The sequence below is a fragment of the Panthera tigris genome, chromosome B2 (genome assembly GCF_018350195.1).
Source record: "Panthera tigris isolate Pti1 chromosome B2, P.tigris_Pti1_mat1.1, whole genome shotgun sequence".
In the NCBI taxonomy this organism is placed as follows: Eukaryota; Metazoa; Chordata; class Mammalia; order Carnivora; family Felidae; genus Panthera; species Panthera tigris.
This window is the reverse complement of record NC_056664.1, coordinates 44,385,749-44,398,396: the sequence shown is the minus strand read 5'-3', so window position 1 is coordinate 44,398,396 and position 12,648 is coordinate 44,385,749. Positions and strand designations below refer to the sequence as shown.

Sequence of the window (12,648 nt, the reverse complement as noted above, 5' to 3'; positions counted from 1 at the left end):
AGCGTGGTAACGCGTACATTATGAAGTACATAATATTTAAAGTTTAAAAATATATTAAAAAGAAGAGAAAAGTCACCATAAGTCTCACTTTTGACATAGTCAGTTATCTTTCATTTAAAAAAATTTTGTATAGGGGCGCCTGGGTGGCTCAGTCGGTTAAGCGGCCGACTTCGGCTCAGGTCATGATCTTGCGGTCCGTGAGTTCGAGCCCCGCGTCGGGCTCTGTGCTGACAGCTCGGAGCCTGGAGCCTGTTTCAGATTCTGTGTCCCCCTCTCTCTGACCCTCCCCCATTCATGCTCTGTCTCTCTCTGTCTCAAAAAAATAAATAAACGTTAAAAAAAATTAAAATAAATAAAATTTAAAAATGTTGTATATATATTATATATGTATATATAGTGTATATATATTATATATGTATATATAGTATATATGTATATAAATACATATATAATAGTGATATAAATTTTTATTCACTTAGTTTTTGGTCATCAAAATTTTCTTTAAAGGAAATATTGAGTTAGAATTTCATCTATTTTTGCTAAATTATCCTTCTTGAGAGCATATGCCAGTGCTCAGTTTTCCCTCAACTGGCTCTCACCAATGAACAGCCCCACCCAAAACAACAACAATAACAACAACGAAAAACTGTGGCATCTTCAGATACCCCAGCTTTTGAAAAATAATATTTGCTCAGTTTTGTTATAAAATTAATTTATAGTTACAAACTTATTAGTTTCTTTTATAAACTTAATTAGTAGTTATTCAGTGTGAAAGACTGGAAAACACTGTAGGAAAATGCTAACTGTAATCCCACTACCCAAAATAATCAATTAGCATCTTAGTATATGTCCTAGAATTTTCTCCATGCTTTCTTTTTTTTTTTTTTTGTACAAATGTTAGTTATGTTACATTCATAGCTTAGCTTATAAATGTTTCCCCATGTCAATAGATATTCTTTAACAAAATGCCTTTCCGGGGCTACATATAGTTCCATTGAATGGATATACTGGATTTAACTAATGAAGTTTGTGTTGTGGATAGAGTGGTTATTTTCAGTTGATTTTGCTTATCATGGTCAATACTACAGTAAATATCTGCGTTTGCAATTGTATGTACTTCATGTTATTGCCTTAGAACAAATTCCAATAAGTAGAATTGCTGAGTTGATGTGTTTTATTTATTTATTTATTTTTGAGAAAGGTAATTTTAAGATAATCTCTAATTTCCTCACCCTCTGAAACCACGCCACAGAAAAGTGAAGGTGATTCAAAGTCCGTTAGCCAAAGACCCAAAGAATGCAGAATTAACTCTTTAGGAGGGAAACAGGACAGGACTTTTCAAGGCATCATAGAAAGATTCTGAACTCACCTTCTCCCACAGACACACTAAATCTACAACTACATATGGATCAATTCCCTCAGGAAAAGACCTAAAAACTAGCTGAACAACTCTTTCACAACAAAGAATAAGAAGTCTACATCCAGATGCATAGGAGTGACAGAGACATAGTCTCGCCCCACACGCCACCCACGGTGTGGCAATGCACAATCAGGAAGTGTCTCATGAATCCGGAACTTCTCCCTGAGATCTGAGGGGTTTGTGCCCCACATCAGGCACTCCAGCCCTTGGAACCTCCAGTGAAAGGAGGAACCCCCAAAATGTCTGGCTTTGAAAACCAATGGGGCTCCTGTCCAGGAGATACATTTCTTAAAGCGCTTGTGCACAGACTCACTCACCCCAGAGACCAGTGCAAAAGCAGCACTTTAAAGAGTACCCAGGTTATACATGAAGGAGATTCATTTGTTGATCTTAAAGCATCTGCCAGAGGAGCAGAGGCCTGTTGAAGCTCTCTCCAGGGATGGAGGCAATGGCAGGAATAATTTGTATGCTCTCTCTCCATCTTGATAGTGTCAGTGGGCGTGCCCCAGCCCTGTGCTCTCCCACAATCCTGCCCTGCTAAAGGTGGTGGGCATGTGCAGCCCACACAGGGGATGCTCCTTGATTGCCTGGCTCTGGATCAAGGGGCTTGTATTCCTGGGCCCCAGAAGACTGTAACTATAAATGGAGAGATAGTTTTTGTCAGGCTAACATCCGCACGGTGCTACATAAACAGCAGACAAAAACTATGCCCCCTTTTCTACGAAAAAGACCTACTTTCTTGTCTTGGAGCTTCAGTCTAAAAGGCAGAATTCAGGTTTTCCAGGTATCTAAAGGCTATAGAGGAGATCTCGGGGAATATAGGCTGGGAAGTGCCAGGTTTGTGATCTCTCTTGGCCATGCTACATCTCCTGCTATCTTCCAGAAAGGAGCTTTTTACCCAAGGAACATCTCCAGCTCTCCTGATCTGGAGGCCACCAGGGGTGACTGTGGGACTTATCATGGTCAATCCTACAGTAAATATCTGCATTTGCAATTGTATGTACTGTATATATTTGCAGAATTGTCTATATTTGCATACTTTAAAAGCTTCTGCTAAGGTCTGGCTTCCAATCAACCTGAAACAAGGTGCTGACTGAGATATATCTTGCCCGTCCCTTTGAAAACTTGATAGGTCTTGGCACACCCTCAACAACTGGGACCTATTAAGAATAAATCAACCTGCATAGGCAATCACAAAGGTTTAAGAGACAACCAAGAGCTAGGGCAAAGTTGAAAGATAAGGCTCATCTCCTATACAAGGCCGTTTCTTGAAGACTGAAAGAAGTAGCTGTTTCGCCTAATACATAGAAATAAACACGGAGAGAAAAGCAAAATGAGGAAACAGAGGGATATGTTCCAAATGAAAGAATAAGATGAAACCTCAGGAAAAAATAATAATAATGAAGCAGAGAGAAGTAATTTACCTGATAAAGAGTTTAAGGTAGGGGCGCCTGGGTGGCTCAGTCGGTTAAGCGTCGAACTTCGGCTCAGGTCATGATCTCGCAGTCCGTGGGTTCGAGCCCCATGTTGGGCTCTGTGCTGACAGCTCAGAGCCTGAAGCCTGTTTCAGACTCTGTGTCTCCCTCTTTCTCTGACCCTCCCCTGTTCATGCTCTCTCTCTCTCTCTCTCTCTGTCTCAAAAATAAATAAAACGTAAAAAAAAAAAAAAAAGAGTTAAAATAATGGTCATAAAAACGTTTACCAAACTTGACAGAATGGATGAACACAGTGAGAACTTCAACAGAGATAGAAAACGTAAGAAAATACCGAACAAGTCGCAAAGCTGAAGAAGACGATAACTAAACCAAAAAATACACTAGAAATATTCAATAGCAGACTGATGAAGCAGAAGAAAGGATCAGTTACCTAGAATACAAGGCAGTGGAACTCACCCAAACAGAGCCCCAGAAAGGAAAAAAGAATTTAAAACAGTGAAGATAGCTTAAGAGACTGATAGGAAAATATCAGGCGGAATAACATTTGCATTATAGGATTCGAAGAAGAAGAAGAAGAAGAAGAAGAAGAAGAAGAAGAAGAAGAAGAAGGAGGAGGAGGAGGAGGAGGAGGAGAAGGAGAAGAGAAAGAAAGGGATAGAAAGCTTATTTGAAGAAATAATGCCTGAGAACTTCCTTCACCCAGGTGGGGAAGGAAACAGACATCAGATGCAAGAATGCCAGAAAGTTCCAAAGAAGATGAACCCCAAATAATTCACACCTGAACACATTATAATTAAACTGTTAAAAGTTAAAGAGAAAATCATAAAAGCAGCAAGAGAAAAAAGCTTGCTACGTACAAAGCAGCCCCGTGGGACTATCAGTAGTGTGTTTTAGCAGAAACTTTGCAAGCCAGAGAGAGCTGCACGGTGTCCTCAAAGTGCTGGAAGGGAAAAGCTTCCAGCTGAGAATACTCTACCCGGCAAGGTTATCATTCAGAATTGAAGGAGAGATAGAGCTTTCCAGGTTTAAAAAAAAAAAAAAAAAGCTAAAGGAGTTTATTACCATTAAACTAGCCTTACAAGAAATGTTAAAGGGACTTCTTTAAGCTGAAAAGAAAGGGCATTAATTAATAAGACAAAAACATGTGAAAGTATACATCTCACCAGCAAAAGTAAATATACAGTAAAGGTAGTGGATTAATCACTTATAAAGCTAGAATGAAGGTTAAAAGACAAAAGTAGTAAAAATAACTATAACCACAATAAACAGCTAAGGGATACAAAAAAATATAAAGATGTAAAATGTGACTTCAGAAACATAAAATGGGGGGGGGGGTAAAAATGAAGAGTTTTAGAATGCATTTAAACATATCACTATCAACTTAGAATAGACTGCATATATTATAGGGGGTGAGCCTCATGGTAACCAGAAAACAAAAACCTATAGGAGATACACAAAAGTTGAGAAAGGACCTAAGCCTAACACTAAAGAAATCATCAAATCACAAGGGAAAATAACAAGAGAAAAAGAACAGCCAAAAAACAATTAACAAAATAGCAGTAACTATATACCTATCAATAATTACTTTAAAATTTTAAAAAATATGTATTTATTTTTGAGAGAGAGAGAGAGAGACAGAGCGGAGCAGGGGAGGAACAGAGAGAGAAGGAGACACAGAATGTGAAGCAGGCTCCAGGCTCTGAGCGGCCATCACAGAGCCCGATGCGGGGCTCGAACCCATAAACCATGAGATCATGACATGAGCCAAAGTCGGGCGCTCAACTGACTGAGCCACCCAGGTACCCCGATCCAGCTTTTAAATTCACCTGTGTCTGATGCCGCAGTACATGTTCTATCTGCTTTATCCCCTTCACTCTAGGAGGGGGAAATGGTGACTAGTTCAAGTGTGATTTGAGACACTATATTCAGCCCTTCTGGGCCCCAAGACATGTTCTTTATCAGATATCTCAGTTCCTGAAAATCCACTATTAAACAATCTTGGTCCAGTGTTCCAAAGTCTTCTCCTTTGGTCTTGATCTTCTTTTCCCCGCCTCTGTTACCATCCACACAATGGCCCCAAACAAGAACGTTAGGAACAATCCTTGCCTTTTCCTTCTCCCAGAAATTAATGGCAGTAGGGGTGTGGATTCGCCTTCATAACCAACTCTCAAAACCATCTGCTTGCCACCCTTCCGGAGAGCCTCCACCCCATCTCAGATGAGTATAACCACTCCCTTGCATAACCTCATCAGCCTCCTAACCTGCCTCTCTACCAATTCACTCTATGTGGGGTGGGATACATCAAGAATGTTTAAGGAATGCAGAACACTAGGGTATTAATAAACATTTTCACGTTTGCCATACCTTCTATAGGTATTTCTCTTGATATGTATGCCTGTGTGGTTACTGAGCATGTTAACTCTGTTTTCATGAAAGGCCTTCATATCTTGTCAGGACATCAGGGTTTGATGCTTTATGGTTTGACTTCTTTGAGCTTTGGTTTCCTTATCTGTAAAATGATGTTATACCTTGATGATATAGCACCTCAAATTTGAAGGTTCTGTGATGTCTTAAATAAACTTAACCGCCCGCTTGCAAAATTTTATTTACTTTTATAATCCAATGCTAGGGATCCAGTGTGTAGTTTGGTGAAGGCTATCTATCCTGTTTAGGCTGGAACTTCGTGACAGAAATCCCTGTGTTGTTCTACAGTCCACCAGGGGGCGCCGACTTTCTAGCAAATTGGACATCAGCGCCTTGACTTCACAGAAATCATCTCCTACATTTCAGGGACATTTCAGCGAGCACAGCATTATAAACAATTTAAGATAATTGTCAGTACAAATTGATTTCAATGTTTTAAAAAGAGCATCTCCACAACGGGTTGAATTTGTCATTTTCCCCATGATATTGGAGTTATGAAATATATGAAATTTGTATGAAGTTGTACTGGAGGTTCTATTCCAAACTCAAGACAATCTCCATTCCTTAGCCACGTTCCTGCTTAATGTCTGTGTTTCCCACTTACTTCTGCTGGCTCTACCTTGGAGGGTTTCATGGAGATTAATTTAAAGGATATGAAAATGGCTACTCAAGTATGTTGCTATTAGGCAGGAGTTTATTGCCGAAAAACCAAGACTCGGGATGTGTGTTAATTGTTTTAACTATAATTAGACATATCTAGAAGAAAAAAGTAAAATGAAATCATAACAAATCCAGTGGGTTTTTTTTTCCTTGAAATCCATTCATTTGAAATCCCCATCGGATAGAAGAAAGGTACCCACGTAAACAGCATGTCTGTGTTCAGCAGCATCATGGTTTTGATGCTACAAGGTGGTTTAACCAAAATAAGGACATTGAGTCAAATACTTGCATTATAAAAACGATTCTGGACACAATTCTTCACAAAAACAACAAAATACTTTGGAGAGCAAATAAGCCGTTTTGAGGGAAGATTCTTCTAACCATTGAGAGAAGTTGTTTCAAGGATGCATGTTTATGGGCTTTAGGTAAATTATAATGGGGTCTGGCGGTGGGGGTGCAGTAATGATGGAGGATTGGGCGAAGCGGGTAGGGATAAGGAAGGGGAAGAGAGAGGGGTGTGGAGACCAATGGGAGGGGGTCGGAGGAAGGCAAACAAACTGGTCAAAGGGACCGTCTAGGCAGGCAAACGTTGTTAGCACTTCAGACACGAGAGAGCAGCCGCCAAGCAAACTGGACACAGCAGGGTTCCAAAAGGTCCACCAAAAAGCAAAGCAGCCACCCAGAAGGATGGTCAGGGCATTGGGAGAAGATGTGAGAGATGATGGCCATAGGACTTGTTATATGACGTGGTACAATTAGTTGAAAAATATGGGCTTTTTCAATATGGGTTTGAATGACCTTGAGAACATTGGTTCACATCTCCAAGCCTCCGTTTCTTCAACTGTAAAATGAGGGTAGTTAATACCTACCTCTCAGTGTTGTTGTAAGGATTTAATAAATTAACAAACATGAAGCTATACATGGCAAGTACTACAAAAACATCACCATTATCATGATCCTCTCTTTCTCTTTATCATCATTTTTATCTCTTTAAAAAAGTTTTTTTAGTGTTTATTTATTTTTGAGAGAGACAGAGTGTAAGTGTGGGAGGGGCAGAGAGAGAGGGAGACACAGAATCCGAAGCAGGCTCCAGGCTCCGAGCTGTCAGCACAGAGCCCAACGCGGGGCTCGAACTCACAAACTGTGAGATCATGACCTGAGTCAAAGTCGGACGCCCCACCAATTGAGCCACCCAGGAGCCCCATTATTGTTTTTTTTTTTTTTTTAATAAGAGAGAGAGAGACACAGAGACAGAGAGAGAGGGAGTGGGGGAGGGACAGAGGGGGGGAGAGAGAGAGAGAATCTCAAGCAGGCTCCATGCTGAGCTCCATCCCATGACCATGGGATGATTACCTGAGCTCAAATCAAGAGTTGGGCACTCAACTCACTGAGCCACCCAGGCACCCTATAATTTTTATGTTTATCATTATCCCCACGTATTGTTTTCCTTCTAAGGCCTATTGACGAAAGCCTTTAAGTGGGTGTCCTATGTGCCTTCCCACACGTGAAAACTAAATTGAAAACAAAACTGTTAACATTTAACACACACCTTCCCTGTGACCAAGCGGTTCCCCTCCCAGGTATTTGCCAAAGAGAAATGAAAATATGTGGAAAGAAAAAGTCACATACCCAGTGTTCATTGCAATTTTTTATTGTAGTAAAAGCATTCAACATTAGATCTATGCATTTAGCAAAATTTTAAGTGTAAAATATTGTTAACGTAGGCACCATGTTGTAAAGCAGATATCTAGAACTTATTCATCCTACATAACTGAAACTTTTTCCCCGTTGAATAGCAACTCCCAATTTCTCCCTCTCCCCAGCCCCTGGCAATCACCATTCTACTCTCTGCTTCTATGACTCTGGCCAGTTTAGAGACCTCATAGAAGTGGAATCATACAGTATTTGTCCTTTCATGATGGCTTATTTCATTCATCACAGTGTCCACGAGGTTCACCCATGCTGTCACATATTGCAGGATTTCCTTCCTTTTTAAGGCTTAATAATATTCCATTATGTGTATACACCACGTCTTTTTTATCCATACGTCTATCAGTGGACATCCAGGTTATGTCCGCCTCTTGGCTGTTGTGAACAATGCTTCACTGAAGTTTAAGCATAATGACCTCAAACTGTAAACGACTCATATGTCCGCCAAGTAGTAAATTAATAAGTGAATTATGCTATCTTCATCCAGGGAATGAACCACTGACACAATCGATACCATAGATGAATGGTCCAAATACATCATGTTGAATGCAAAAAGCCAGACGTAGATAAGGCATACTAATGAGTTCCTTATATCACGTTGAATATGCCAAACTAATTTATGGTGACAGATATCAGAACAGAGGTTTGGGGAACAGGGACAAGGGTGGTGCGGTTGGACTGGAAGTGTGCGTGCGGAAACTTTCTTGGGCAATGAGAATGTTCTAATCCTGTTTAGGGTGTAGATGTCACAAATATACACATTAAATAGTTCACGTAAGCTTTGTGCCTTTGACATGTGTATATTAGACCTCAAATAACATTGTAGTTCTTCAGAAAAATAAGACAAAAGCAAACAAACAAGTCCATGATATTTAGCCAAGAAGCTCTCACGAAGCAAAGCTGAGCTACCAAGATCTAGTGAAGGCAGCACGTGCACAGATAGCTTTCCTGGCAAACAGACAGAAGCATATAGTGATGAATAAAGCAAGAGCAACTTTCCAGAAGAGTGAGGACATCCACAGCCATTCAGAAAAACCATCAGCTGACAGAGGCCACCCCAGCAAAGGGTTTCCCTGTGTGAAAGCTGAATTGTCATTGAGCATAATTGAGGTCTGTGAAAAGGGTTGATGGGGCACATCCTGAGGATTTGTCTATTGTCTATTAATGTGTCTATTTACCCTACCATCAGGTCCTCTGCTCTCCCTCCAAAGTATGCCTGTAATCTGGCTGCTTCTTACAGCCTTCACTATAGCCCAAGCCACCATCATCTCTAGCCTGATCACAGTAAACTCCATTACTGGTGTCCCTGCTCCCTCTCTTGCCCCTCTGCAACCTAGTCTCAGCACAGGAGTCAGAAATGTGGTTAAAATTCTGCAGTAGTTTTCCACGGCCCTTAAAACGAGATGCCCGATTTTCGCCGTGGCTCACAATGTTGACATGAACCTGCTGCTGACCGCCCCTTCAACCTCAGCTCCTTCCCTGAGGCGTCCCCCACCAGCTTCCTGCTCCAGCCATAGTGGCTTCTTACTGTAGCTCAGATGTTCTGGATTTGCCCTAGGTACTTATTGTTCCCTCCACCCAGAATGACCCTCCTCCATAGCATCTTGCTTTTACTTCACTTAGGTCACTGTTCAAATGGCTTCTCCTTGGAGGTACCTTCCCTGACTCCTCTTTATAAAACGGTACCCCTAGCTACTACCTTTACTCTTAACCTAGATGATAGTTAATTTTGACTGGGCCATGGGGTGCCCAGGTATTTGGTTCAACATTATTCTCGGTCTTTCTGTGAGGGTCTTCTTGAACGAAATTAACATTTAAATTGATAGATTGAGTAATTGATAGATTGCCTTCTTTAATGTGGGTGGGCCTCCTCCAATCAGTTGAAGGCCTGAATAGAAGAAATGACTGACACTCCCCCAAGTAAGAGAGAATTCTCCTACCTGACAGCCTTTTGACTGAGATATCCACTCTTCCTGGTACTGCGACAACTGCCAACTACTGAACTTGAATTTAAACATCAGCTCTGCAGGTTTTGGATTTGCCAGCCTCTGTCATTGTGTAAGCCAGCTCCTTATTCCTTTTTTCTCCACACCCCCATCTCTATGTCTTCTCTGGAAAAATCCAAAGCTTTTAACCACATGGCTATGCTGCCTCCCAGTGGCATCTCTTGCCTAGATTATTCCAGCACTTTCCTAGCTGGTCTTCCTGTCTGCATTCTTGCCCTGCTCCAGTCTGTTTGTGATGTCACATGCAACCTTGCCTGAACCTCCTCAGAGGCTTCTTCTTGCCTTCAGGACACCATCCGAGCATCACACCATGGCCAACTGTGACCTGGCTTTATGTACCCTCCAAGGCCAACCGCCGTGGTCACCATGTCCCCTGGCCTTCCCTGCTCCTTCACACACATTATATTTTCAGCCTTGCCAAACCTGCTTGGGTCCCTCAGATTCAACACACATCCTCTATGTCTAGGCTGCAGAGTTCTCTCCCAATTCTCCTGCTTACCTCCAGCCTACTCTTGAGTCTTTCACTCATATGCCACTTCCTCCAAGAGGACTCCTCTGACTTTTCCAGGCTACTTTATGAGCTCCAGATAAGCATTCCCAGAGAGCCCTGGACCTCCCCTTTCATAGACCATCAGCTTTTCTTGGTTTTAGTTGTTTTAACTTCTTGCCTTCTTAGCTGGACAGGAACTAGTCTGTTTCACTCGCAAGCAACTGGTATGCATAATATACATTGGTAAGTTGTTGATTAAATCTGTGAGTAATATATTTATGATTATCAGCTCTTAAGAAGCCATCTACCCATTTGTATGATTTCTAGAAAAGGTAAATCTATAGAGAAAGAAAGTAGATTGGCAGTTGCCAAGGGCTGGGAGTGGAAATGGAGAGTGCCTCCCTAACTAGCAGGAGGAATCTCCTTGGTGTGAGGGAAATGTTCTCAAACTGGACTGGGGTGATAGTTGTGCAACTCTTTCGGTTAACTAAAAATCATTGAACAGTAGGTACACTTAAAATGAGAGCCATGACAATGGCATGTAAGTTACACCGCAATAAAAAACAAATTTAAAGAATGCATCTAGGGGCACTTGGATGGCTCTGTCGGTTAAGCATCAGGCTCTTGGCTTCGACTCAGGTCATGATCCTACAGTTCTTGAGTTTGAGCCCCATGTTGGGCTCTGTGCTGACAGTGCAGAGTGTGATTAGGATGCTCTCTTTTCCTATCTCTGCCCCTACCCCCCTCAAAATAAATAAACTTAAAAAAAAAAAAAGAAAGAAAGAACGCATCCAGTGTCTGCTCGCTCATTGCCAGCCAGTTCCAGAGATGTTTTTTCTGACGGCAGGAAAGCGATCCGAAAATCTGATGTAGCTTAACATTTTTATAAAAACGACGATATCCAGACCTCGCATTTCATTGTTTCATACACAACTTGAACTTCTCTGTGGAAAGTATTTTGCTACTTTAGATTCTTCAGGGTCTACAATCATCAAGTTTCATGGCAACTGATAAGGAAGCCCAGAATCATATTGCCATGAGAATTCCTGTACCAAACATTAAAGAAGAAATGTTTGTAGATTAATTTTCTCTAAGACTAGCACGGCGTGTGTCCCGGTTAGATAAGGCTGGAGAAATGTCCCCGTGTGAGCCGGCCAGAGATTGGAGAATGACTCAGACAGTAGGAGCTGTTTTCTCCAATTGCTGAATTCTCGGTGAAATGTTGCTAAATAGTCATGTGGTTCCCAAGGGGTAGAAGTTCTCTGATTTCCCTTCTGCAAGTTCAGCAAGAATTTGGAGCTGTCTAGCCCAACGTGGGGAGCATATGTGGGAACAGGCAGGCCTTGGGACCCCAGTCATATTCCAGTAGGACTGCTTCTTTGCCCTGATCTTGTCAAATGAGACCGGACAAGGAATGTTTTGGTAAGGGGCTGCAGCTACACCTGTGAAGTTACCACATGCCCTGTGCCCCAGTGGGAGAACCACGGTGCTTCTCAGGCCCAAGATCCCTGGAGGGCTCAAAGCAGGCAGCTCCAAAATCTCTTGATGCCTTGGAATCTGGGACTGCCTAAGGGTAGATCAGCAAAACCACCAGGGGCGAGAACTCCGCCATTCCAGCCTTGGTCTGTCTCTTACTAGGCATTTGCTCTTTTGCATTGGGATTGATTGATGATACTTGATTGCCATGGAGTTGGATCATGTAATTCTATAAGATTTAAGAAACCAGTCTTGGGAGAAAGAGCGATTCAAGAGACAGATTACAGGACTGGAACACAGAAGATGTGAATTCAAATTCTGGTTCTACAACTAAGCAGCTGTGTGACTTAGGAGAAATCACTTTTCCCCTCTGAGCATCTGTTTGTCCATCTGTAAAATGAGGGTTTGGGATTAGTTAATTTTAAGGTGTTCTTGACTCTGATAAAAATAATAATAATAATTTTCATTCCCTAACTATTTTCCTAATCATAGGTGCCGGGTACATTTGCATTCCGTCCTAAGAGGCAGGCATGGTTCTCATTGTTTGTCATGGATGAAAATGAGGACAAGTCAGGCTAAAAAAATTGCTCAAGTTCAAAGTGCTTGGAAACAAAATTACTTGGACCTGCCCAAATCTGTCTACTCTACACTGGGCCCTAAACCCAACTACACAGTGGAACGTGAGGGAGTCGTTCCTCGTTTCCTGGCACCATCGACATTTCCAAAGGCCACTCACTGCTACAGAAAAGCCTCTTGATTATTTTCCCCAACATTGTATTTAGAGAACTTTTAAGGCTACAGAACGATTGAAAGAATTTTACAGTAAACCCCCTTACACTGATTTTCTACTGGTTCTCACTGCTTACTTTGCCACACATCAAGCCAACTACCTATCCATCCCTCTCTTCCTCCATCCATCTTATTTTTTTACAGAATCCCTTGATTTTGATCTTTGGAGAAAGGCTTCTCCCATCACATTTTCTCAATCTTTTCTCCCTGTCCACATACCATTCAATCATCACAAGA

The 12,648-nt window shown here is 41.6% G+C and overlaps 1 protein-coding gene across 1 annotated transcript in view; it reads right to left on the bottom strand.

Moving 5' to 3' along the window:
* The window catches only part of MEP1A (meprin A subunit alpha), a 55,419-nt gene extending 45,234 nt beyond the window's left edge, over positions 1 to 10,185 (bottom strand). Inside the window, exons 1-2 of the mRNA XM_042987600.1 lie at positions 10,156 to 10,185; positions 9,591 to 9,645 (exon numbers count right to left, since the gene is read on the bottom strand). Coding sequence (XP_042843534.1) covers positions 9,591 to 9,645; positions 10,156 to 10,185 — 85 coding nt within the window. The remainder of the gene's footprint in view (positions 1 to 9,590; positions 9,646 to 10,155) is intronic.
* Between the last annotated feature and the right edge of the window lie 2,463 nt (positions 10,186 to 12,648).